The following is a 27,461-nucleotide window of genomic DNA, read 5'->3' as shown; positions in this document are numbered from 1 at the left end:
ATGTTGCCAATATTTTCTTTAATACCCTGAAATTGCAAGAGGCAACTGCATGGGAGAATTTTATATTTTCCCTTGAAGATTTTATTGGCTTTAGGAGTCTTCTACAAGTGAATAAATGTCACGGTCAAACTCATTTTATGAACTATCCCTGCGAATTTCCAAACAATTTTTGCTACATGGGCAGGTATTCTTTTAGTTTCTTTTTTTTTTTTTTTTTTTTATCATCATAGGGTATTTTTGATGAATAATAACTAAGAATCAAAAAGTCCAGGGCTAGATTTCCTTGCTGTATGCCAACCGGAGGCTAATGTTATTTAAGACATAATAAAAGGTCAGTAGCTCAGTGAGCAAGATAAACACGGTCATCTCGGGGCTCCACCGGGCGGGGGTACGTTCCCTTGCTTGCCCACGTTGCCCTTAATGTGGCTAATCCTCATTGGCCGTTGGTCTGAGCCACTATCTTCCTGCTTTGTGGGATTCTCTGTTGGGTTTCATAGTATGGACAGTGACTTCCCCTACAGCAAATAGAGAGAGGGAGAGAGAGAGGGAGAGAGGTCACTGTCTCTGTAAGGGATCGTACGGGTCACATGCCATCACCATTGCTAGAAGTGAGTCCCTATTTGTTGGAAAGGAGTCACAAGCCCACAGGGCACAGTTACTAGGAAGTGGAGCATGGAGGGCCATCTTGGGGGCTACTTGTCACCTGCTGTTTCAATATCTGTAGTAGGTTTGTGAATATCAACCATTTTTTAGCATTTGTATCAACCGTCGTTGGGTTAAAACAATCACGCTAAGTTGTAGTGCGTCAAAACAGGAGCACTGCGTGTTCGTCACACTTCTGTTGGCTGGCGGTGCGTGTCCTGTGGTGCAAGCGTGGGGACGGTCCGAGGCCCTCCCTCCCATGGTTGGCAGGTGGTGTTGGCCACACACCTTTAAGGTCAATGAAGCTCAAACATTATGTGCAATATACATGTATAAATTTTATTTTGTAAATAGATACAAATATAATCTCTGGAGGAAGGAGGGACGGAGGCAAAGATGTTGGCGAGGACCCGGGGGCCCAAAGGGGAGGAGGCAGGGACTAAGAAGACCACAGTGGACTGGAAAGGGAGGTTGGTCGTGGGAGATTTCACAAAGAATAACTGAAAGCTCTTGGTGTCTTTTGATAAAAAGAAAGTGTGAAGAAGTCAAGTTAATTTTGTTTTTGAACGTTTCAGCCCAGGTAATCAGGAGCAGGCTAATGATTGATACAAATAAAGTCTAAGGGAATGTGACTGATGGGATCTCACCAGTCATTCTCCGACTGAAGAAGAGAGAGTTGATTCTCCCTTTCTGACCTCAACATCATGATATTGTCTTACACTACTTTAGACCATTGCTTTGGGGAAACCTGGGATGATTTTCAGACTTCTTAATGAAATAATTTTAGGTGCTCTTACATTTAACGAAAAATTGAGCAGAGAGAATCCAGATTGAGCCAGTGTCTCAAAAAAGAGCTGGACATTCAACTGCAGCCCAAGGGCACATGAGTTACTCAAGGGTATTATAACGCAACATGATTTTTACAATTACACTAATGTCTATAAAAGCCAATGGGAAGAGATGGCAGTATAGCACTACTAAAAATTTTAAGATACGTTTCCGTGAACTTTTTGGCTTGTTTTTGATGTGGGCTGGAAATATGCTTCATTCTTACAACCCTCAGATGATGGACTTGGGGTTCACGTGCACCCCAGCAGTCCAGCTCTGTCTGGTCTGGAGCTCTGGTCTGGAGTTCACTTCAGTTTACCAAGAGGGAGTTTATGCTTCTGAAAAAATAATTCTTTCTCAGAGGCAGAAGGGTCTGAAGAGCTTTGGCCTTTCTTAACATGTGGTTCCACACTGGGGACCCTGACCACGTGAATTCTGAAGGGGAATACTCATTGTCCAGAGACCCACCGATATTTTCCGGGTCACGGCAGTATTGGGGAGCAGCTGCCGTGGGGACCAGGGATGCAACACATCGAGATGGGAGGATTTTGAAAATCTTTGTAGATTTGAATCGCCCTATGCTTCAAATGGGCCCAGGTTCCTTGCTAGAGGAGAATATAAGAAAGTGATGATTTTTTTTTTTTTTTCTGTTCTCAGATACTTACATCCATCTAGAAGAACTGAAGGTTTCAGCCGTGACATTAGACATAATGCTTTTTATAGTGGCTTCATGCCTATTTAGGGTAGCGCAACTTCGCCATTATCTAAAATTTGGGTGTAATTTCTGAGCTAAACTGAACTGAAAGTGCTTTTGTACCTAGTGCATGTGGTTATGTATTAAGGAATAAGTAGATACCTGGACGTGTATGAGCATCTGGCACTGTTTGGATATTCATAAACATGCAGTAGGAACTGTTAGAATTTTCTGCAGGGTTCTGCAGTCAATCTGGAGCCTCTGGGGAGATGAGGGGAGCTCCCTATTAACCTCAGAGTCAAATGCCGCCCAGTAGCAACGATGCTGGGTGCGGAATGACGGTGAGGCTATCCGATGGCATTTAACTTTGTAAATAACGTCTCAGAGCAGCAGTAATGCTTTTGGTGTACTTTCTAAATAATCTCTTTATCCCTGTGTCACCCAGAAGCTCAAATTCAGAAGTGTATTTGGATGGGATGCCGTATATTGCTAGAGCACTTTAAACTTGAAGACATCTACATCGTCATCTGTTCAATCTAGTCGGTACTCCCAAGTCCTCTGCTTTGCATCAAGCCCCGTTGATACTTTTATCTAACCTTTTAGAAAGAAGGCCATTGTTCCCCGAGAAGGTAGGATTCTGTCAGTAACGGGGGTCAGGTGACACAGGCTGAGAATCAGGCAGTTTTCCTGCCGAGTTCTTCCCGAAATGAACGTCCGACCCGCCCTGTGGTTGTACGTGCTGGTTTCGCTTGGAAATCCAGTTGACCACAATGTCGTGGCGTCAGGTTTCTGACTCCCTGACTGGCGTGTCACTCCGTGTTCTGTTCGTCCCAGTCTCCCCGAATCGTTCCTTTGGCGCGGCTCCTCGGAAGAGTGTCGCAGGGCCCGTGGATTGAGGAGCGGAAGGGGGGCTCGAGCGCCCAGATTCTGACCTTGGCGAGAGGAGAGGAGTCGGGCCTTAGAGATAAGGACACGCTGACTTCTAAAGACAGAATGTGGCCACTCCAGCCTTGTCTCTGCACTGGCAGAAGTGAATCCGATTCGGGTCACTCCACGGCTTCTCCAGAGTTCGTCAAGAGGTGGCTGGTGGCTGCTTCACTGCTACCTATTGCTGGGGCAGCGCTGGCTTCTCACGTCCGCCCCCCGCCCGTCCCGCGGTGGCGCCCATGCCCTGGTGCCCCGCTGGGGCCTGGCACCGCCGTTCTGGTGCCCTCGCCAAGGCCGCCGACACAGAACGCTGCCAATCTTGCCCATTGCAGGTATTTCAGCTCTGTTTAGGGGGTGAGGCTCCTCACATTCAGGAAGCATGAAAGAGCTTGACTGGAAGCTCCATTTGCATGGTTTATACAGCTTCCTAGTGTCCGCAGAGTATTCAGTAGCTGTGATTTTAAGGCTTGCTCATAAACTTGCACTTATATATATTTTATCCTCACCCGAGGGCATTTTTGCATTTATCTTCAGATAGAGTGGGAGGGAGAGAGGGGGTAAGAGAGAGAGAGAAACATCGATGTGAGAGAGACACTTCGACTAGTTGCCACCCACACGACCCCAACCGGGGCCGGGGACAAACGGCAACCGAGGTGCGTGCCCTTAGTGGGAACCGAACCCGTGACTCTCTGGTCTGCAGGCCGACACTCTAACCTCTGAGCCACATCGGCCAGGAATTACTTGCACTTACATTTTTAATGAAATTGAGAAAACCTAACTTTTCTTACAAAATGGTTTAATTTCTTTTATCTTCAGTGGCATCATTTATTTAGCACCCAGGGACATAGTGGGATGACAGAGGGGGTGCCACCTCCACCACACAAGCACACACAGCACGCATGCGCACACACACACGCACACACCTGGTGGTGTCACCCCACACTCAGGTCTCGCTACTTCTCCAGCAAGCTACTCCTCTGCACGCATGTGCCCCACTTGGTGGCCAGGGTCCCCAAGCCACACAGTTCTTTGCTCTAGACTCTCACATGGCGTCATGAAAAGTCATTTATGATCTCATTTATGATCTCACGCTTCTGGGCGTGAAAGCGCAGACTGAGCCCCTGCCTACTGCTCTGGGTCAGCTCTACCCTCTTCCCCGGTCAACAGCTCTGCCCTTCTCCCGATCACTATCAGCACACTCTGCGCATGTCGATAAGCCTCGACGGATATTGGGAAGGGAGTGAGTGTCAAGTAATGGAAAGAGGGCATTGGAGCTGTTCATCAACTACCAGTGTTGGCGCCCCCTTGTGGCAGCAAGCGGCCCCTCCCTAAACCCATTCTAGTGGAAAAGATGGTTCAAAAATGGGCTTGTTTATTTTGGGTTTCATGTGATTGAGGATGGACTTATGGGATGAGTGAATGAGGGTATCCTGAGAGAATATGGGGGTTCAGATTCCTAATAATCCATGAGGAACTTTCCTGCTTTCTCTTGCACAGAAAAAAATGTTCTATGACAGCTAATTGAAATACGCAAACCCAAATACCACTGTTGGACAATGTGTGTGTGTGTGTGTGTGTGTGTGTGTGTGTGTGTGTAATTGAATTTACTGACATTGTCTTTATTATTCTTTTATCCTTACAATGAGTTCTTTACTTCTTCCCTCAAGTTGTTTTTTATTCTGTAGATAAGTGAATATTTCCCCCATAAAGCAACACTATTGCCTTGTGACTATCCAAAACAAACATTGTAAAAGCCTGTTTGCTGTGAGCATCAGCAACATCAGCTTCTCAGCACTCATTTGTAAGAGTTGTTTTCTCAATTTATTTAGAAATATGAACACAAGCAGCATGAGGAACCTTCACATATCACAGCTCAATAAATAAATAAGGAAGTAACAACTCCGCATGAGCCGTGCAAATATCGATAATAGTTTAAAGCACTTGCAGACTTCCGTCCTGAAATTCTTGTAAGGTTTGATTCCTCAGATTCATAGATGAGAAAATGTTGTGTTAAACTAGGAAAAATGCGGTCATGATATGCAAACCCTGTGCTGCCGTTAAGACAGGAAGGCAAACTCTACGTGAAGCTCTAATTGCCAACCCAGTACTCAGCGGTAACAGGAACCCTTCAGAAAACAGGTTTCAAACATCATGCTGTGATTTTATACTGAAGTGATGTTGCTTCTGGACAAGAGTAAAATAAATCAGATTGTTCAAATACTGTGAAGCAAGCTATTTTAGCAATGTCTTATCGAGATATTTTGTGCAATTAATTTTAAAACAGCATCTTTAATTCAGTTAGCTGATTTGAAAACCTACAAACACCGTGCTTTTCAATCTTGAGTGAGAAGCAAGGGGCCAACCGTGTGACAGGCTGCAGGAGGGTGGGGGGGGGATAGGGACGTGGTCGTGGAAGTAGGCAGTTACTGATGCAAAGCTGGTTCAGTGAAGCTCTGTTCACAGACATTACAGGGCTTTCAGTAGTCAGCGGGCTGTTTCCAGATCTTAGCTATTGTAAATAGCACTGCTCTGAACATAGGGGCACATGTATTCTTTCTGATTGGTGTTTCAGGCTTCTTAGGATATACTCCTGGAAGTGGGATCACTGGGTCAAATGACTGTTCCATTTTTAGCCCAAGTGTCCATCAGTAGACGAGTGGATAAAAAAACCTCTGGTACATTTACACAATGGAATACTACGCAGCTGTAAAAAAGGAGACTCTCTTACCCTTTAAGACTACATGGAAGGATCTGCAGAGTATTATGCTAATCAAAATAAGCCAGTCAGAGAAAGACACTTATCACATGATCTCATCTATATGTGGAATCTAATGAACAAAATAAACTGACGAACAAAATATAGATCCAGAGACATGGAAGCATAGCAAAGACTGACGAATCTCAGAGAGAATGAGATAGGGATGGGTGGGAAGAGATAAACCAAACTTCTCTGCAAATATGCATAACCAGTCGACACAGACAATAGTGTGGTGAAGGTATGGGGGATCCGGAGTGGGTTGGAGGGGGTTAGTGGAGGAAAATGGGGAGACACCTGTAATACTTCCAACAGAAAAAATACATTTAAAAAATGTCAGTTGCATGAGATGTAGAGGCAGTAGGAGCTCATGACATAATTTGAGATGTGTGAGGTTGTGAAAATTTGAGGAAAATATTGAATAACTTTCTCTGTGATGAGCTATTGGGTAGCATTGCAAGCATATCAAAGGGTCACAGTTGATTCCTGTAGCCAGAAGGTTTGTAATGTGGCTACGTGCCAAGTCAGGCCACTCCTAGAGTGTTGTTCTGACAATGTCACTGTGTTCTGTGGTAGAATGGCACACTTAAACTACGAAAGCTTAAACCAACAGCATCTTCATTACAGCTAAAAAAAAAATGGCAAGTTTTAGAAATATGTACTGATTCGAAATATAGAGATAGCTACTGAGCTATTTAGGTGAAAGGTTCACACAAGTCGCCTTTTTCTAAAGGGGTTGAACCTCCCATTTTGTTCAGGTGTGCCGCGAAGACACCTGTGATTGGATTCGGCCACAGTGTCATCAGATGAACAGGTATGCTGGAGGTCCATCTGTGGCATGGCTGGCGCTGAGCACAAGCCTCAGTTAAGAAACAGCAACTTAAAGTTGATCTGGGGTCAGTTAGGGCCGAAGTTCTGAAATACTTGAATTTTGAACCCCTTTTAAAAAATACTGAAGACCTCAAAGTGCTGCTCTTTATGTAGCTATGTCATTCAATATTTACCATATTATACATTTAGACAGATAAAACTTTAAATAGCTATTTATTAATGCATAGAACAATGACACCAATAAACCAATTATGTGTTAACATAAAAAGCATATTTTTAAAACATTAGTATTGAAATATTAATCCATAAATATTTTAGTAATAATAGATAATTACATTGTTTCACATTTCTGTAAATCTACTAAATGTCTGGCTATTTAATAGACAACTAGATTCTCACATCTGCTCCCACATTCAATCTGTTACAATGTGTCTTTATAAATAAAGTATATGAAGAAAATTCAGCCTCACCAAGATATATAGTTGGAAACAGGGAAAGTATTTTTGTAGCTTTTTCAGATGGATATTACTTCCATCTTCAAAAAGCAAGTTTCTTGAAGGTTAGTTGGGATGAGGAGTGTGAAACAATATCCATGAAACGTTTATATTCGGTTACATTAGGATCTGTCGATGCATTTTGCTCTTCAGTGCCTGTCACCCACATGTGGTTGTTTAGCATCGGGCGTTAGTTACCAGCTGACAGTTATTGGATCACTGTTACACAAATCTCTTGAATGTTGACACATTTCATTATTAAAGATAAAAAATCACATTTGTTCATATCAACAGCTGCACTTAAAAAATCTTCAGGATTGAGAAGCTGTCAGACACACAGCAATGGAGACGTTTTCCTTGCTTTGAAGCTTGAATGTGATCATTCACGGCCAACATTCTCCATTGCTTCCCTCGAAGCCAACAGATCCGCTAGGTTCAGCCTGAGGCAAAGATGTGCACTCAACATTTTAAATTTTCCAAAATGAGTCGTTTTCAGTGCTTCATCAAGGAGACCTTTTAAATCTTTTTCTGTTTTTTATTTATTTTAGAGAGAGGAGGGAGAGACATGGATTTGTTGTTCCACTTATTTATGCATTCATTGGTTGATTCTTTTGTGTGCCCTGGCTGGGGATCGAACCCGCAAACCTTTGTGCATCAAGATGATGCTCTAACCAACTGAGCTACCCGGTCAGGGCTCACAAGGAGACTTTGCAGTAAAATAGTTCTGTGCCCCACAAAGGCACGAGGATGAGCTCTATGGGGATGCTAACAGCAGCGGCTGGCACCACTGTCTGGGGTCCTGTTACAGCATCAGCATTTCATTCACCACCGACTTTGCACCGTCACAGATGTTCTTACACCAGTCAGAAGATTCCAGTTATCCAGCCACTGGGACATGTCATCACTACTTGCCTTGCTACCAAGCACGCACAGAAAAGCAGTCTGTGACGAGTGCTCCACGCTGGAACTGGGCGCAAGCAGAATTAGCCAGGCCGATGTCTGCACGTTCGAAGGCAGCCGTGACCTGTTCTCCCCACTGGCCCACGCCGTAGCCAGTCACCAGGGGCGGCTGTTCCATTCACTTCCCGAGAATCTTCGTGGGCTTCTCCCACCAACGTGACGCACTCGCCCACTTTGTAAGATGTTCCGGCCACTTGGTCATTTCCAGTTGGAGAGCTGTGACAAACAAGCTTGAACATCTATCCATTTTTTTTGTCTTGTTTTGCAACATTAATCAGAAAATGTCCTTAATACAAAAATATTATAGAATGACTGTTTTATAGAATTATGGAACACACTATTATATACTTACACAGTTATTATATTAATATGTATTGCTTCCTTATAAAATAGATGAAACATTAGCTATGTGGTTTTTTTGTGGAAAGGTAGCCTGCAGACATTTGAAAGGGAAACAGACCACCCGCTTCCGTAACCCGACAGCGCCGTTTCTCATCTAAAGATGCTGAAAAGCAATGTGCAGAGTCCTCTGCCCCGTGGAAGTGAGGAGCCCACTCCAAAGACAAGGACAAACTTCTACATAAGAAACAAAAACATAATACAATCTCTTCTCCCCTCACTTTACGGTTGTTAAAATGTAACCGATTGTGTGTGGTGGGACACAATGTTTTTGGATGGTCTAATCACTCACGCGATCACTCGGTCGTAGCCTCCTTTGAGATCACTCATGGAAGAAAAAGAACGGAATGTTTCAAACATAAATGTGCGAGCTCTTTAAATCCAACAAATACCTGTTATAGCTTCAACCCGTCAGTGAAAAAAAGTCTTAATGGGCGAGTTATCATATCGGCGGGAGAAGCCCACACAATAGCCCAGACTTTTAGCTTTTCAAGAGCTAATTATGTCTACGTTTGAAATATTTGATACTTTTCAAGTGATTCTTTGTTTCAAAAGAATGTTGCAATCAAACGGTCACAATGAAATCACTGGAAAATACTTTTTTTTTCTGCCCGAATCACAGTAGGGCGCATCATGGCCATTGCTGAGGCTGAAGGGATGATAGCTTTGTCATCTGTTTCTCGTGGACAGTGCTCCCACGTTGTGGGGTTGATGTCTCCGCTCCAAAAATCAGAGCCTCTTTAGAATGCTCAGCCTCATCCTTTTCGCCAGCTTCAGACACAGTGTAATGGTGGTGGCGAAAGGGAGTCTTTCCGTCTAGGGGGAGGATGTGGTCGACACAATGTAAACAAATAGCAGAAGCATAGTCAACTGTTGCACAAGAAACAACATCACGGTAAACAGGGTCATCAGGAAGATGCTCCTGAGAATATACTAGGTGATCAGATAACTAAAGAATGAGAAAGATCCAGCTTGGCAAAGCCCTGGGGGAAGGTGTCGCGGGCAGTAAAGAGTCTGAGTTCAAAGAGCTGAGCATAGGAACAGCCAGTGCTGCAGAGGAGAGAAAGGTCCCATGTGTTTTGAGAGGAGAGAGCAGAGGTGAGCAACGGGGGTGCCGGGGCCAGGTGGTCAGGGGCAAGGACCCACAGGGCGTCTAGTCCATGAGAGTCGTGGTTGTATCCTAAGGGCCGCGGAAAACCAGTCGAGTATCATGATTAGGTTTACATTTGTATTTTTAAAAAATGTATTCGAGTTGCTTAGTGGCGAGTAGATTTGGGGAGGAGTCTACAATAGAAGACATCTCAAGCAATGTCATGGTGTGTCTGCACAATAGTTTGTCCTTGTCCTTGAACAACCTGGGACAATACATCAATCTTAATATTCTTAAATGTGGCATCGGCCGCTTTTAGAAAGCACTGCAGTGTTTATTTCTGTTTGTTTCTACAGGCTGTCTATTTTAGTGATGGTGCTGTGACCCATGGCTAATTCAAACGGAATTGCAGAAACCATTTTTTTCCCATAGTTTTTTTCTCTTTCTTTCTTTCTTTCTTTAAACTATCAGTGCTCTGACCATTAACACAAAGACAAAAATAAATGTTTAATTCTCAGAACTGGCATTTCTCTCAACGTTGTCTGGCACGAGTTATAAAAGTGACAAGTGCTCGCCTTCAAGTAGAAAAGAGAACGCCGGCCACATGCCCACCAGGATCATAGGAACAGCCGCACACGGCGGAAACATGCTCATCGAAAAGGAGGCAGTGACTAATGATGATGACTATTAAGCATTATTCAAATTGGTCTAAAGGTTATAATGAATAATAAAGAATCTGGATGACTGAGGTGGGCATGTAGGATGTCAAAAGAAGGAGAAGTGTGGGTAGTCTCTTCAACGGCGACCAGACCACCTTGTGGTGGCACCCATCTGCGTAATTCTACACAAATTGTGGTTCCTTTCCTTGTACAGTGGGCATTAAATCTACAGTGGGCATTAAATCTACAGTGAAAGTTAAATCTACATCGCCTGAAAGAATGACCAAACATCTATAGATGCAGGAAAAAACCCTATGGGGTGTCCTAATCCTAAGTGATCATGTTGCCCTTATTTCTGCTTCTTTCATGAAATATACAATTCCCATTGCTTCCCTCCCTCCCTCCCTCCCTTCCTCCCTCCCTTCCTTCCTTCCTCCCTTCCTTCCTTCCTTCCTTCCTCCCTTCCTCCCTTCCCCAGAAAGATAAAAGAACTGTGTTAAAAAGAGTTACACAAAGGAATTTGTACCTTGATGCAAAATGTATTACCACTGTCTAATAATGTCCCGTAATAAACCGAGTCTGAAGAACAGGTTATGTGACTACGCTGTAGACTGGCGGGGCCTCACAGACACAAACACAGCCTGTAACAGGCACCGTGGGCCTGCAGACGTGGGTTCAGTGCCCCCAAGCTCACAGACACCCGGGGAAGCACTGGGCGCACGATGCACCCACACGCAGTCTGAAGACCCGAAGCCGTTCCCTCGGGAAGAGGGAAGAGCTGGTCTCTCCTGCCAGGTCCTGGACTCCAGCGAGCAGTGCCTGGGCCAGGACCGGGCCAACGTCGGTTCAGTTATTCGTGTGGAAAGTAACACGGTCATCAGTAAATAACAACACAGGCTTAGACTGTCTCCCATGCTCACAGCTGTAAGCGGACTTTGGCGCCCCCCCCCATATTTCTAACTTTAGGAGATTTTACATTTATAACTAATATCATTGTACTAAAACAAAATTAAATTACAGAATCATCTTTTAAATTGGACATCAAGTGTCTCGAACATAAAGTATAGACTTTGAAGCCTTTGCCCACTCATTAAAGGAAATCCAGTGGGAAGTAACTGAGGCTAGAAGGACAAGTGTGGTCTGGAAAGCAACCCCTTCCCCGGGGGAGTGCAGCTCCCGAGTCGGTTCCTCCCGAGCCCAGTGGTACAGGTGAGGACTCCTGCCTCTCCAGGTCCCCATTCTGCTCATCACAAGGTCACTGCACGTGATCCCAGAGGGTCCTGTGTGAACATGACATGCATGAGCCCGGAAAACGTCACCTGCTTGGCCTCTGTTATTACTGAGGGAAAGTCGCAGCAGCCCTCCAGTGGGCTGGCCTTCGTACCACGCAGGCTATCTCAAAATCGGTTCCAGGAAACCGATTTCACGGGAGATCAGCATTTGGGGCTTCGAACAAGTCGGCCCCTCTGAGGCTCCTGGCAGATCAAGCGACCCCGACATGGATGTGCAGAGATGATGGACAGACGCCTGGCCTGCTGGGGCTGCGAGGAAGCAGCCCAGTGCGTACGGAGCAGACACAGAAGAACCCTGGGGGTCTGCAAAGCCGCAGGGTGCGGAAAGTTAGGGAAAGACCCCATGGCAAGAAGGCTGTGCGCCACCAGGGGGCAGCAGCCTTGGGTCTGACATCTTCACTCTCCGCTTCTACGTTTCAGTTGAAAACTGTTTCGACGATTCACAGACTGAAATAGTTGAATAGTTAAATCAGATGAAATCGTTGTATCTAGAGTAGATGGACGTTTACCCAAACCTTGAATTATCTACGGGTATATTACAAAAACATCTATTGTCCATCTGTGGAGTTAAAGATAATTAACGTTCTTATTTGATGATTCTTATTTGATGATTAGAGGGAAGAATGACATTGGATGGTTTTTTAAAATGGCTTATTTTGTCTTGATAAAAACTCTGTCGTAATAGCAACATGTTACGTAAATTAACATTTCAGTCTTAACGTGATCACGCGGTTTTGATTTAAGCATTTAATTATCCCCTAATGTGGGTATTTAGGCAGATTCCCGCATCTTTTAATGGTATATTACTCAGCATCCTTGTAAGTAATAAATACCGAATACGACTAATTGTCTTTTTCTCAATTTTTAAGATCCTGACTTTAAGGACCTTGGCGTTTTGAAACCGTTACCAGGTCGGTAAAACAGCTATTTAATCGTGTTCCGAGGCCCTTGTTTTCTGCTCTGAAATATACTCTTGGTTTATTACTCAAGCTCCATCCCTGTGTTTGGCATCTCGTTGTTCAGCGTGTGAGTTCGAGCTGGGCGGCCCCGAAGGCATCGTGGAGTCCGTGCAGATTGTGAAGGAGGGCAGAGCTGCCGCCGGGGAGGCCGTCGATTGCAAGTGGTACATCCGGGCACCTCCGCGGTCCAAGGTCAGTCTAACGGTCACGCCCAGGCTCGGCAGTTGGCTCGGGTCGCAGCCCGCACAGCGCTAGCCAGCGTGCTCACCGCGTTTCCGACTTCCGCCACAGCTGTCATTCTGTCTGTCTGTTCCTGTTCATCCTGTCCGAGGATATTTTTCCCATTGATCTTCAGAGAGAGTCCGAGGGAGGGAGGGAGGGAGAGTCGATGTGAGAGAGACACATCGATTGGTTGGTTGCCTCCTGCACGTGCCCTGACCTACTGGGGCCGGGGTAAACCTGCAACCCAGCTACGTGTCCTTGACCAGGAATCGAACCCAAGACCCTTCTGTGCGAGGCCGATGCTCTAACCACTGAACCAAACAGGCCAGGGCTATTTTGGGTTTTGAAATGCAACTTGTCTGCCCCTGTCCAGTGTAACTTTCACGGCATAACTAACGCCGAGATGTTGCCAAAGGTCATTTGATAACCTGAGCAGGAGACTACTGTAGTGCCACCCCTCTGGAAGGTGGACTGAAACCTTGTTCATAGTGACGGTTCTAAGTGTAACTACAGTCACGCTTTTCAACCTGAAATCACGTCGAGGGAAGAAGTGGTCCAGGGCTTACAAAACTACGTGTCTCCAGCAGGTAAAACAGCTGTGTGAGGGATGGGGCCCGTGTGGACAGGACCTGGTTGAGCACCAGGGACACCTGCAGGCGTGTGCCCAGGAAAGTGCCGTGATCAGACCTGTGTTCTGGAAGACAGTGTCCCCTGCGAGGCAAGGACAGCAGGGTTTACGCCGTAAGCAGAGGCCCCCGAGGAAGCCCGGGTAGCAACCCTGGTGATGCTTGTGGTTCTGGACAGAGGAGGGGGTCTGTGACGGTAACCCCGACAGGTGCCGCAGAATCTGGTGGCTGGACATTCAGGACAAGGGGAAGCCAGTCACCTGGGAGCCAGCTGGTGTTTCAGGAAATACACTCACGCTTCTTCGCGTGGCCCCCCCGGCTGTGTCTCTGGGGTCTGCACAGAGCTTGGAGTGTGGCACCCATTCCCCGAACTCCGGTACGGAGATCAGAGACCACGGCCCACGTTCCAGCTGTGCCACGTGCTGGCACCTTGCATCTGACCAAATCCTTGAAAAAAATTAACCGCGAAGAAAGGCAGTGGGTCCTCCTTCAAACAGAACAAACAAGGGCTATGGGTTCCCAGCAGCTCAGCTCCCCTTCCGAAGGGGCGGGTTGCTCTTTGCTCCGCCCTTTGACTCCATCTCTGGTTTCACAGGCAAACACTCTGCATTTCTCTTACACTCTATGAATGAGAGACTTTCAAAAGCCGTCTTCTCCACTGGACACATGAGCCCAGCGTTATCATCACAGCCAGCCTCTTTGTCACTGCTATCGTCACAGAGAGGGATTTAAGGGACGGCAGACACAGGCCGCGTCCTCCCAGCGGGTGGAGAGGCTGCCCTTTGAAAGGCCCCAGGACAACAATGCCGCGGTACCATCTGCTGCAGACGCTGACGTCCGTGACCCAAAGCGGAGGCCACCTGCAGAGCCACACAAAGATGGCTCAGTTGTGACAGGCTTTGTCTGTTCGGTTAAAGGTTAGAGGCCAGCAAGTAGCTCTGAGTAACCGGAGGAAAGTAGGCGCCAGAGATGACTGCCTACGGGCCTTCCTATTGGTGTGGCGGCCCCAGCAGCTTAGGAGAGGAGACCGTCACCGCGCAGGTGGAAGGTGAACTGGCCCCCAGGGAGTATTTGAATAACCGGTGATTGAAACACATTGCTTATTTGGGTTCTGTTACCATTTATGTTGAGTGTGTATTGCTGCTCAGCCTTTTGACAAGTAGAAACGACAATATCTGGTGTCTGCTTTGGGTGAGACTAGTAATGCAGAGGGTCACTTTTAATCCGAGTGTGATTAATCCCGTTTCTTAGAATTTGAAATGCCAGTCAGGGAGAACTTTGGAAATCCGATACTCACTGGTTCACTTGACAGCTGAGTCAGGATAATGAAGTTTTATATGGGTTAACGATGGGAAGTCAGAAAGGGCCGTTGTAAGCAACTTTTTGGGATTCATACAGACTCTAGAGCAAGGATACTGGATGGGTATCATGTTGTCTCGTTCTGGGTCTGATCCAGAGACAAATGCTGGATGATCAAATTATGGTAACTGCTTGAACGTTAATTTCATAAAGTTTGGACTTAGTTATCCGTGCCAAGCAAAATGTCTGTCATTCAGTTAAAACCATGGAGAAAATGAGCAGATGTCTATCTAGAGAAATGGACGTGGTAGCCCTCTTCAAAGATCTGAAGGACTGTCGTATGGCAGGAATAAGAAGAGAAGGCTAATCTGCTGGGTTTAAATACTGCAGCGTGTTTGCATGCTTGAAACGGGGGGGATGGAGCTTTGCATTCAATATAGAGATGCTTTTTGTTTTTCCTTTGGATAATGGAGCGGCCCAAAGATCAAATGAGGTCCCTTAGGAGGAGTGTAGTAGAGTCTGGCAGGGATTTTGTATAATGATTAAAAAGTCAAGTACATTTTTGGCACAGATAATATTAAACTCCTTTCAAGACCAAAACTTGAGGAGTCTGTAATGACCGCCCAAGTATTTGGTGAGCCACTGATGGTGCTGAACAGGGCTGTCACCTTCTGACTCCCAGTCTAGTCCACAAAGCCACACTATTTGGGGGAACTGTGAAATGTGATCAGTTAGGAAGGGATTAGTCAAAGACATAAAAATGTACAACTGGAGATAATTTAACAACTTTAGGTCCTGGGAGAATAAAACTCTAGCTTTGAATAATTGCCCATCATTTAAAACTCCAAATTAATTTTGAATATGTTGTGCCTTATTTTAAAAATTCTTTAGAATACAATTAAGACTAAAGTCAACAGAAAACCTGACAGATACAATACAATGTTTCATAGCAATGTTGTATTCAAGTTAATTATACCGTGAAATTAATTGTTGTGGGCAGAATCTTAAAGATGATCCCAAAGATTTCCAGCCCAGTCCCTAAGACTGTGAACAAGATAAAATATCACACACTTGATGATGTTAAATTCCTGGCAAAAGGGATTTTGCTGATGCAATTAAGGTTCCCAAGTGGTTCACTCTGAGTTAATTAAAAGACAGTTTATCCAGGTGAGCCTAATGTAATCAGATGAGATTTTTAAAAATCAGAGTTTTCTGGGAGCTAAAAGTGATCCCCGTAGACAATCAAGAAAACAGGGTCAGAGACCTGGGTTTTCTGCCTTGTGTACACTCGCTTACTGAGACCAAAGTCCAGCCTCCAGAGATGATAAATGGGTGTTGTGTCAAGCTGCTCGATTTGTGGTAATTTGTTATAGAGCAAGGAGCAAACTAATTCAATAGACACAGGGTAGTAACTGTAATTGATCACGAGGATAAGTTTTAGGGTTCTGAAGATTGAGTTTGCCCTTATTATCTTGAAAAAGAGAAATAAAAATTGGCTGAACAAAATGAAAACTATAACTGGGGTTACTACCCATTAAAATGTCATAGTTCAACTCTGTTCTGCAGTGATAGCTCAGTTTTGCACTATTGTATTTTGGAGAGCCACCCAGATGAACTTTTTAAATGTTTGGTGTTCGTCGGTGGGGGTCAAAAAAGCATTTTGATGTTGTTGTACCAGGATTTGTTGCAGAGTGTGTGTTTCTCAGCATTCCAGAAAAGAGGCTGGTGTTCTGGTTCCGTTCTGGATGCTGCTCTCCTCCAAATTCACGGGGTGTCCTGCCTGCAGGGCTAAGGCCTCGCCTGCCAGGCCCCAAGTCAAAGAGCCACCGCACCCACCCTGGCTGCACGGATTCAGAAGGTGCTTTCTTGATTGCGGTGGGGGTTTGAAAACATGGGCAGGGTTTCGCAGACTGTGGCGAATTTAATTTGTCTTTCTCATGGAGAGAAGTGTTCAGGCACGTCTTAACAACCGCCCCAAATAGTCTGTTTTCTGTACCTCAGTGTGACGGGAAGGGAGGGACCGGGTTGAATGGTCAGTACTGGATGTGTAACTGTGTCACTTAGGGAACCGTTAGCTAGATTTACCTGCTGGCCCTCGTGGGAGGGGACGGCAGACTAGAAAAGTGCGGTATGTACCGAAGCTTCCTGAGTCCCGTCTGGTAAACCCCCGTGGCAGCTCGAACTCCATCGAGTCCCGTGAAGAATGCACCGGAATGACTCGCCGAGAGGAGCTTGGGATCGGACTAGCTCACTGGAGTGTGTGCGATTCTTTGATCATGTTCTCCTTCCCTCGGGAGCTTCCTGTGGTTGGCTCCCCGGACAGAACACAGCGCCGTGCGGCCCCTCCCCCAGGAGACGACGTGTACGAGCTGTGAGACGCTGGACTGTTATGTCCATCACAGAGCAGGGAGGATTTCTCTGTGATTCCGCTGGAGCGCGTGTGGGAAGGCTAACGACCTGGCAGGGATGGCCCTCACCCAGGGGAGCGAAAGACCACTGGCATTTTCTTGAATGATGGAAAAATACGTTAAAAAGGTAATTGAGTCCTTCAGCAGTAAATAATAAAATCCAGTGACTGTAATAGTTCACCCCCCCCCCCATCTAATAAGAATGGCCTTTAACTATAGAAGGTGCTTAGGTGCTTAGACCTTGGTCACTGACGTTCCTGTAAGAACGCAAGTCAGTCACCTTCTAGGGAAAATAGGACACGCTCTAAAACCGTCACGTGGGAAAACACAGCCTTGCTGACTGCACACCATTCTTCTCTAAAATCTCTTCATCTCTGGAGAACACTGAAGACCGCCCTTGATTTCAGAGGGACACACTTACCCTCCATGAACCTCGTTTATGTCGCCATCGTCAACATCGTCGCTTGCCCCTTTAGGGCATGGGGGTGGCTTGGCTTACTTTTTAATTTTGTTGTAGCCTGTTTGCTTTAAGATTTTAGCTTCCTTGATGAAATGTAAGTCTGTGAGAATTTATAAAACATGCCCTGAGGCCGTGTAGTGGCCCCAGGGAGCAAACCGTCTGGACGAGCGGAGTTCAGTACCTTTCTCAGGGGTCGGCATCACTTTCAGAAAGTTACCTAGTTTTTCCAAACCTTGTTTTGTTTTCTTTTTTCATTTTAAGATGGCGTTGACAAAGTGTTCCTTATAATTCTGCAACACACTGTCTTTTGCTTTTATGTCACAGTTATATAAGTATGTTGTTCTGAGGTTTATTGCATAAAAATAATAAAAATGTCCTTTGTTCTGTGTAAGTATCATTACGTATAGCACTGGAAACATTGGCACAGAGGTGCCCAACAAATATGTAATGGCACCTAACAAACAAAGTCAGTAAAGAAAACAGAATTTCCGACCAACCTCTGAACTAGACCTTGAAAATTCGGGAAGAGGTTGGTTGGCAGAGAATGCCCAGTGCTTAGTTCACGTCGAATTTATGTCGTGGGGAGGCTGCTGAACTAGTGGATAAGTGGGCAAGTCACTCTGTAAGTCTATCACTGGTTGAATTAATTGCTTGTAAGTTTTAATGCCCTTTGGAACAGAGTCAAATTTTAATTGTCGATCATAACAGTGTGTGTGAAGCCGCATGACCCTGTAGGAGGATTATCGAGATTATACATCAAGGAGCTAGCGGGACCTCATGTCGAACTTCCAACGTACATCGTTTGAGTATTTTCATTTGAATATGACAAAAGAACTTTATATAGAGTTGTTGGGAGTCTTTAAAAATCACCTATAAAGTAGATTGCACAATAGCTTTTACTCACTAAATGTTGCTTTAATTTGTATCTATGTGGACTTAACTAAATGACTTATCTCTATATTATGGTGAAAATAATTGTAGGTTAGCTATATAGAGAGAGCTCACCTACCATTTTATATATATGTTGTATATATATTATATATAAATTTGCCTCAAAGATGCAGCAGTGTAGTTAAGTGAAATAAATTCGACAAAGCGAAGTCAGAGGGGACCTTTTGATACCCTCAGTTTCCCTTTGGTGTCGATACAAATTATTCATGTCCACACACTTTGGGAAGTAAGTGGAAGCCATGGAACTCGAACAGGAATTCACCCAAAGTATCTGTAACACGTTTGTGCTGATCCAAATAAAACAGTTTTTAAGTATGAAAATGAATAGCTCATTCCAGATAAGTTACGAGGAGAAACAGGATCATTTGGGTAAAAATACTCAGCCATGGAAAATGGTAATTTATATAAAGAAAGGATAATAACATTTGGGGAAAAAAAAACACAAAACCGTTCAACACAACTTGAACTTCCTCATCCGCCCTCTCCTCTTGCCATCCACAGGGAAAATAATAACATTGATTGCAATCAAGACTGGCTTGTGAGTCTAAGAAAGGGAAAGGGAGTTGTGGGCCTTACTGAACGACTTTCCTATTTCGACTCGGGACACGGTCGGATGTGTTCTGCCTTGCAGATCTACTTGCGGTTCTTGGACTACGAGATGCAGAACTCCAACGAGTGCAAGAGGAACTTCGTGGCTGTGTATGACGGCAGCAGCGCGGTGGAGGACCTGAAGGCCAAGTTCTGCAGCACGGTGGCCAACGACGTCATGCTGCGCACCGGCCTGGGCGTGATCCGCATGTGGGCGGACGAGGGCAGCCGGAACAGCCGCTTCCAGCTCCTCTTCACATCCTTCCAAGACCGTAAGCTTGGGGCGGGCGGTGCTGGGGTGCAGCCTCACCCGCTCACGGGGGTTGCGGTGCACCGTCTGTGCACCAAGGTGCGCCCCGAGGAGTCGTTATGCTCGGGAAGCCCCTCTCCATCTTGTGGTCCAGGGACAGGACAGGTTGCATGTGACATTCTGCCGGCTGTCTGCCCAGGCCTCGTGGCCTTGCTGAGACAGCCCCCCATCCGGTGGATCCTCTGTCTTTGGTTGGACTCTCACAAAGCTTAGAGGGCTGACGTGGCAGCGTCTGGTGACATCTGGGGACAAATCTTAAAAGCTCAGGTAGAAATGTTCGGTGGGCTCTCATTAGTGAGCGTAACTTGCATTGATTTCAAGCAAGTCTGTGCCTACAGAGTTTCCCTTAAGGTAGGCCAAGAGGGAGAAATGCTTGAGAAGGAGAAAAAGTTTCGGAAAATATTAAAAATGGCTCAGTGGGCGATACTCAGACTCCAGCGCAAAGCTCAGCCATTTTAGGAAATTATGTTGTAACGAGTAATGAGTCATATAAATAGGTACATGTTTGGAGTGTTCTATAGGACCTCGGAATAACTTATGTTTCACATGGGGATGCACGTGGAGAGTAATCCTGAGAAACGCACCTTTAACAAATCGGCACCTTGTCGTTTGAAGCTGTACCTTTTGGATATATTGGAAATTCCAGGAATTTCTCACCCATACAGCGGCCAGTATGTTCTCAGTTCATAGATGCTAATTCGCTCAGACAGTTCTTTTATACAGTAAACAAACAGTCTGGGTCTTAAATTCCTCCCCAATGACCCAGTGGGAGACTTCTAGGTCCCCAGAAATGTCACGCGGTCTTTCTGAGCCCTGACGCCATCAGAGAGAGCGCGAAACAGCGGCACTACCGCAGACTGAAACAGCAGGTGGGCCTTTATGTCTCCATTTCAGCAGTTGGTCAAAATGGTAAAAGTAGTCCCTCTTGATTTCAGCAAGGTGTGTGGCAAACAAACACACCGACAGAAATCCACCAAGATCTTGTCATTTCCTCGAAGACATTCAGGCTACGAGACCGCGCCTCTGGTGACGTCTCTGGCGATGGCTCCATCATGTCCCACAGACGGCCTTTGATAAGGGGTTCCTGCATACTTCATTCACTATTCCTTTCAGTCTTGGATAATAGTATCTAATTTAAATGACAAAGCTAGAAGGCTTAGCTAATATTTCAGATGATGTCAAGTTTTAAAAAATGTCACAAACATCTGCATTTTTTTCCAAAGCCACTCCATACCATGTAGTAGAGACCAATTTATATATATATATATATTCTTGTTTCAAATACCAAGTAAACAACAACAGCCTAGAAGAACCTGGTATAGGAAGTCCTAGGGCTTCCTAAGGTTTTATCTCATTAAACTCCATTGAAGCTATTTTTTGAATAATTGACAAAACGTATCTTTTGCCGTCTCGGCTTCTATTAGGGAAGAGCAATGAGTGGTCAGCGGAGCCAGCCCGTGGGAAGCCGCGGTGCGGAGCCTGCTCCCTTCTGGGTGCCATCGGTGAGGAGGAGGCTGGCCAGGAGGCAGGCGCATCTGGAATCGTGAGAAAGGGCTAGAAATGTTTATCTTAGAGATTTTTTTTTTTTTAATGGTTCAAAATGCAGTAACTATCTTGGGCTTGTGTTGGGTGTTGTGCCTTCTTGTCTGGGAGTTAAGGTTGATGCTTTTCAACATAATTAGAAGGGAATATTTGAGTCCAGTGTATGACCAAAAAAAAAAAATAGGCGTTTTGACATTCTAGAACTGAATGTGTTTCCACAGAGGATATTGACTCTGAATCCAGGGCTGATGCGGTTGAAATGAGCTCCATCTGGCCGGGGCGGTGTGGGGGCGTCTGTGTTGGATGATGGGAGGGCTGGCTACTCTCTCAGGTCCCTTCCAACTCGGAGTTTGATGAAGATCGATAAGTCTTTACATTTTTTTCTCCTATAAGAAATGGTGAATGATATACTGTACATATATTTTTCAAAATATTTCTATTAGAGGTAAAAGGTAAATGTTTCCATGCACCTTATTACTATTTCCAGAAATCATTCAGGTGGTTGGGTTTTTCAATGACGCATCCAGAAGAAACAGGGTATTCTTCCTCCAGAGGAAGGAAGCACCCAACTTTTTATGTTCCTACACAGTGGGTAGATGATCACTCTCATTTGAATAATGTGTATTGCAATGACATTCTCCGTGATTATCTCGTAAATTTACAATAACTTCTACTGAAACAAATTTAATCTTTCTCATGGCCTATGTAGTTTTGCTTTGATATGTATCCAGTGGAGATGGGTATATATATGGGCACCCCAAAAGAGACCTCAACATTTTTAAGTATTAAATTTGACTTGTATTCTTTAAGAAAGATAACTTATTTGTAAACATATTCTGAAGTGACTAGTAAAATTTATTGAACATTGTAAACACACAACCTTTCCGTAACCACCAGAAACATCAAAAGATTGCAGTGTCAGTAACCGAAAAGTCCTTTCAAGAGGTCAAAGTTATGCTTTACAGACCCCCATCAAACTGGAAGGCCTCCTTCCAGTGCCTTTTAACCATCCCAGCAGGAGCAAGGAGAGAGAAAGGACGATCTCAAACAGATTTATGGGTGTGACTTTTGTCTAAGAGAGCGAAACCAAGTGAATTGTAAACCAGGTCCACAAAGTTCTTGAGAAAATTATTCCAGCAGAAACACTGTCAGCTTGGACTGAAAGAGACAGTGAATACCAGGTACAGATGGTTTGTCAGAAACCCAAAGTCTTAATGGTGCAAAGCAAGTGATAAAACTACTCAGCTGTAAACATGTTACCTTTCACTAGAGAGAAGGGCTAACTCAGAGAGCAGAAGCGAGAGCCAGGAGGGCAAAGTCCACCGCTACAGAGGCTTAAGTCCTGGGACGTGAAACACAGTCAAGAAAAATCCAAAAGTTTGGCTGCTGGATTTCAAACTTGCTTTGGACCAGTGACTCCTGGTTACTCTCCATTGCCTTTTCTGTGAGAGCCAGAATCTCTATCATTTATTTTATGCCTGTACCACCACTGTATGTTGGGGGTGTTGAGGCAGGTAGCTTGTCTCTTTGCTTTGTTTTTTTTTCCTTATTGATTTTTCAAGAGAGAGAAAGAGAGAGATACAAACATCAATGAGAGAAAACATCGATTGGCCGCCTCCTGCATGCCCCCCACTGGGGATCGGGCCCACAACCTGGGCATGTGCCCTGACTGGGCATCAGACTGGTGACCTCTTGGTGCACCGGTCGATGCTCAACCACTGAGCCACACTGGCTGGAGAGGTAGCTTGTCTCTTTGATTTCATGAGTTCGTATGTGGGGAGAAAGTGTACCCCAGGGATGGAAGGTCATGATCCTTCAAGGTCTGCCCTCAGGAGCCTCCTTTGCACCATATTTAGATGATTGCGATGGTGAACATTTGGACTTTGAGCTGGTGAGATTAGATGAGATTTTGGACTTTCAGTTGATGTTGTAATGGGGTGACGTTCTTGTGAGTCTTCAGAAGAGGTGAACGTATTTTGCACCTGTGATGGAAATGAAGCATTGGGGACCGATGGGTGGACTACGATAGGCAGAGTTTTGTGCTGACCCCAATATTTTCTCTCCTGGTGTACAAGTCTTATATGTATCCCCCCCTTTTAGTGCAAGGAAAGTCGGTGAGTATCATGGTATATTACTCCATGATCATGTTACATTATATGGCAAAAGGGCAATTGTATAAGTCGTTGAGACCCCTAATCGCTTGATTTTTAATCAAAAAGGAGACTTTCCTGTTTGATCTAACTATACACAAAAAGTATTAGTAATAATTTTTATGGACTTTTGGAAGTTCTAAAGATCAGGATAGACGATGTCAGAATTTTAAGCTATGGCCAATACCCCTTCCTGCCGGAAGGCCTCAGATTGGCATGTCACAGAGAGGGCTATTTAGCGGAGAATGGTGGGTGGCCTCCTGGAGCTGAGAATGTTCCCCAGTTGGCCAGCCAGCGAGGAAGCAGGAACCTCAGTCCTACAACCCCAAGGGAGTGAATTCTTCCAATGACCTGAACGAGTTCTCTGCTTTTGATGCTTCCTTGATTTTGACCATTTGAGACCCTAAGGAGAGAACTCACCCAACCCAGACTTCTGACCTACATAACTGTGAGATAATAAATGAACATTGTTTTAAGCCAATAAGTTTGTAATACTTTGTTAATCAGCAGGAGAAAACGAAAACATTCATTTAATGTGATGGATAAATCCTCATGTCAATCTCTATATGTTACTTAATATAGTACTTAAAAGATATTAATTCCGATATCACTATTTGTTACTGTCTTTTTATTCCTGAACTCGGTAGTTCAGGAGATGTGAAAAGATATAGCTGTAGGCAATATAAGAAAAATATTCACCCCAACATCAGCTTGACCTTGACGTCGAGTATCTACTGCACTTTTATTAACAGAGTCATCAGAGTTTTTACTTTGATGCTGTTTGTGTTCCTCATCCATTTGTTTGATCCTTCTGTACACGAAGCACCCAGGCCCTGTTGGCACCAGATGGGTAGCATGGCTGTTCCCCTTCAGGTGCTGGCACAATCATTCAGTGAAGTTCAAGGGTGAGTCACCTCAGGAAATGTGCAGTTACGTCTGGTACTGAGTTCTGCATCCCACCACACAATTCGGCATTTACCTTACTAAATTCTCTGCTCGAACCCGTCTTCTAAGAATCCGAATTCTCTTCTTGTAGAGTTCTTGTCTCCTTCAGTTGCTTGTATTAGTCTCTACTCTTCTGCCCGGTGATCGATGATGATTTCACAGCTCGGTGTTGTGACCTTTCTGGAACAGTACTGGCCCTTCCGCCGGCCTCGTGGGCACACAGTTTGTCCACACTGGACAGTGCAGATTCCGAACTTTGTAATACACATATAGCATTGTCTGTCCTGTCACCTCAATGAACTCACGTGATGGACCCTAAAGGGAAAAATGTATAGAGATCATGATGTGATAATTAACGCAACGTGCACAAAGTTCAGTGATACTCTGAGAAGATGCACTAAAAATATAATAACCGACTTGCAACAATGACATTTAGTCTCGTGCTAGACAAAGCAAGACCAACCATGTTTCCAAGTCTGTGACAAATTCTAAGACCAAAAGTCCTTGTGTTCAGTACTATGTACTTAACCACGAAAAGAAAATAGTACATAATAGATGAAGCAGTGTTACCAATTATAACATAGATTAAAATGGATGTTCTATAGATCTACATGCCTTACCCTTATGAGTTGGTGTATTTTATTTATTTATAAATATATTTTTATTGATTTTTTTAGAAAGACAGGAAGGGAGAGAGAGATGGAAACATCGATGTGAGAGAGAAACATGGAGCAGTTGCCTCCTGCACGCCCCCTACTGGGGATCAAGCCCACAACCCAGGCATGTGCCCTGGCTGGGAATCGAACCGGGACCTGTCAGTCCATGGGACGATGTTCATTCCATTGAGCCACACCATCCGGGCTAAGTTGGTGTATTTTAAAAAGACCAAGACCACTGTATTAATGAAAAAATATTTACTTATATATGTCATCCAGCCACATAAATAACAGATAGTATAGATTTAAATATCAACAATACAGAAAATATGCTGGAAAAATTATGGATTGTGTCACATTCTGTCCCGCCTTCCTAACGTAGATATATAACAGTGCTAATAAAGGAAACTACCGCTGTACACACACAGACAAAATTTAAGATATTCATGAATATACAGACAAGGGTACACTAAGAAGGGAAACTGAGCTGGAGAACAGTTTGCCACATCAGAACAGACCATGGGTAAATATTCTGATGGTTTAAAGAAGGATGTTCGGATGAGACAATAAGAAAAAGTTACAGAAGCATACTGATAGAAAATAGGGCAAATAAAGTGAAAAAGAACTCACAGGGAGGCCTACGTGGCCTTTGGTAGCGGAAACAATCACCTCTACGTATTGGGGGTGCACAATCTATGTAAATCCAGTAGGAATAAGACATTATTCTCTTCTACCAGTTTTTTTTTTTTTTTTTTTTTTTTTAGAAAATAGCTATAATGAAATACCTACTTTTGGAGAGGGTGCATGAAAATGAAGAAACATGCCCACTGGCAGGGAAGTAAAAGCTTTCTGAAGAGCAGTTTAGCACCATGTATCCAAATTCTAAAGTAGGTGAAAAAAAAAAGGGCCCCATTTGTTGAGCTAGAAAGTTACCCTTGGTGTACTCACTAGTGGTGGGTGTTCAGAAGCATTTAGAAAGTGGAAGTTGCTTGGATGGCTTTGGTGAAATCACTTTGGAAACCTATGTATATAGGTTTACTATTAAGATGATTGGGAAGATTGATACTTCATGACATTGAGCCAGGTTAAAAATTAGAATTCTAAAAGCAAATAGCAAACAAACATGCACGCATGATAAATATACTCATGTAAACATGCAATAAATAATTAATAGGCAGTGTCTAGTATATAGGACATATATATGCCTGGAAGGCAAGGCAATTAAAATATTAATGGTAATTATTTTTAGGTATTTAGTTTTTTTTTGCTTACCAGTATTATCTGAATTTTCTACAATGCATATTTATTATTTTGATAAATATTTTTAGACAAATAAATATACTTTAATAAGACTTTCTGGAAGAATTTATTAAATCTAAGAATACAAAATAATACCCATTTTTCATATTGGGATAATTTTGACTCATCTATAATAAAGATGTTTGTTGGGGGGGAAGGGATGACAATTAAGTCAACAGCTGAAGAGACCATATCACTATCTAACGGCCTGTCCTTTTAGACGAGATAATCACCACCGTCTACACTAGACTTTCTCCACCGTGCATCTCCAAGACACAGTGAGTCGACGGCTCACGTACTGCATGACAAGTGCCACACTGGAGGTACCACCAGCCTTTTCTCTCCCAGGTGGCATGAGTGAGTCTTTGAATTAGCCCAGATATTTTAAATGGTGTAATGAATGAGAAAATAGCGCTCTTGACACATTTCACAGTGAATTGTGACCCAGGGTGGTCAGGGTGTCCAGTTGAAAATGGTTACAGTCCCACATCAGAGGCAGAAATGTTGCCCATCTCTGTCCTTCTCCACCTGCGCAGTGGTGGGCTGGGCGGGTCCCCGGCGTAGCTGCACATTCAGGGGGCCGGCGGATGCAAGTCTGACTGCCCCGGAAGCCAGCTGCTGGGTAGAAGTCGGCAGAGCTGTTTCCTGTCCTTGCTGTGACTGACGACCACACATTTAGTGCTGAAAGCAGCCCTAATTCACTATTTGACATGGGCTTCACGGGGCTGACACCGTGGGGTCAACCAGGCAGCTCCCCTCGGGAGGCTCCAGGGAAGGATGCATTTCTCGCTTGTCCCAGGACCTAGGGGACCTGGGCCCCTATCTCCTCCTCCGTCAAAGCCAGCGTGGTCACTCCCCAGCTCTCTCTACCTCCTGGATCACTTCCGTCCCCGGGAGCTGCTGCCTCCCCTGACAAGGACCCCATGTCAGCGTTGGCCCCACCTGGATAATCTAGGGTCATCTCCCCACCTTGAAACCCTACATCACATCCACAGAGTCCCCTTTGCGGTATAAAGTAACATGTACACGTTCTGGGAATCGGGAGGCGGGCACTTTTAGGAGTCATTATGAAGCTCACCATAATAGGTTTCATATTTCTCTCTCTCTCTCTTTTTACTATTGACATTATAACAGATGTCCCCTATGGTCCCCCTCCTTTGGCCCCCTCCACGCATGCCCTGCTCACCCCCCGACCCTGGCCACCTCCACCACACTGTTGTCTGTGTCCACGGGCTGTGCATACATACATGTATGTTCTTTGGCTAAGAACATACCTCTGAGATCTGTCAGTGTGTTCCACGTTGTCATGCTAAGCGAAACAAACCAGTCAGAGAGACAAGTACCGTATGATCTCACGTCTGTGTGGAGTCTCATGAACCAAAGAAACCGACAAACAGGACCAGAGGCATGGACACGTGGTATTTCTCTTTTGGTTTTGCGTGTTTGTTTTTATTAGACTGATAAACTCTTCATCC

General features: G+C 44.7%; 1 protein-coding gene across 1 annotated transcript in view; it reads left to right on the top strand.

Moving 5' to 3' along the window:
- NETO1 (neuropilin and tolloid like 1) overlaps window positions 1–27,461 on the top strand; it is an 80,080-nt gene that overhangs the window by 40,716 nt on the left and 11,903 nt on the right. The window contains exons 5-7 of the mRNA XM_036245442.1: window positions 12,441–12,482; window positions 12,595–12,722; window positions 19,128–19,356. Of these exons, the coding sequence (XP_036101335.1) occupies window positions 12,441–12,482; window positions 12,595–12,722; window positions 19,128–19,356 (399 nt within the window). The remainder of the gene's footprint in view (window positions 1–12,440; window positions 12,483–12,594; window positions 12,723–19,127; window positions 19,357–27,461) is intronic.

This window comes from Molossus molossus, unplaced genomic scaffold (genome assembly GCF_014108415.1).
Source record: "Molossus molossus isolate mMolMol1 unplaced genomic scaffold, mMolMol1.p scaffold_m16_p_6, whole genome shotgun sequence".
Lineage (NCBI taxonomy): Eukaryota > Metazoa > Chordata > Mammalia > Chiroptera > Molossidae > Molossus > Molossus molossus.
Note: the sequence above shows the minus strand (reverse complement) of the source record. Positions and strands in the feature narration are given on the sequence as shown.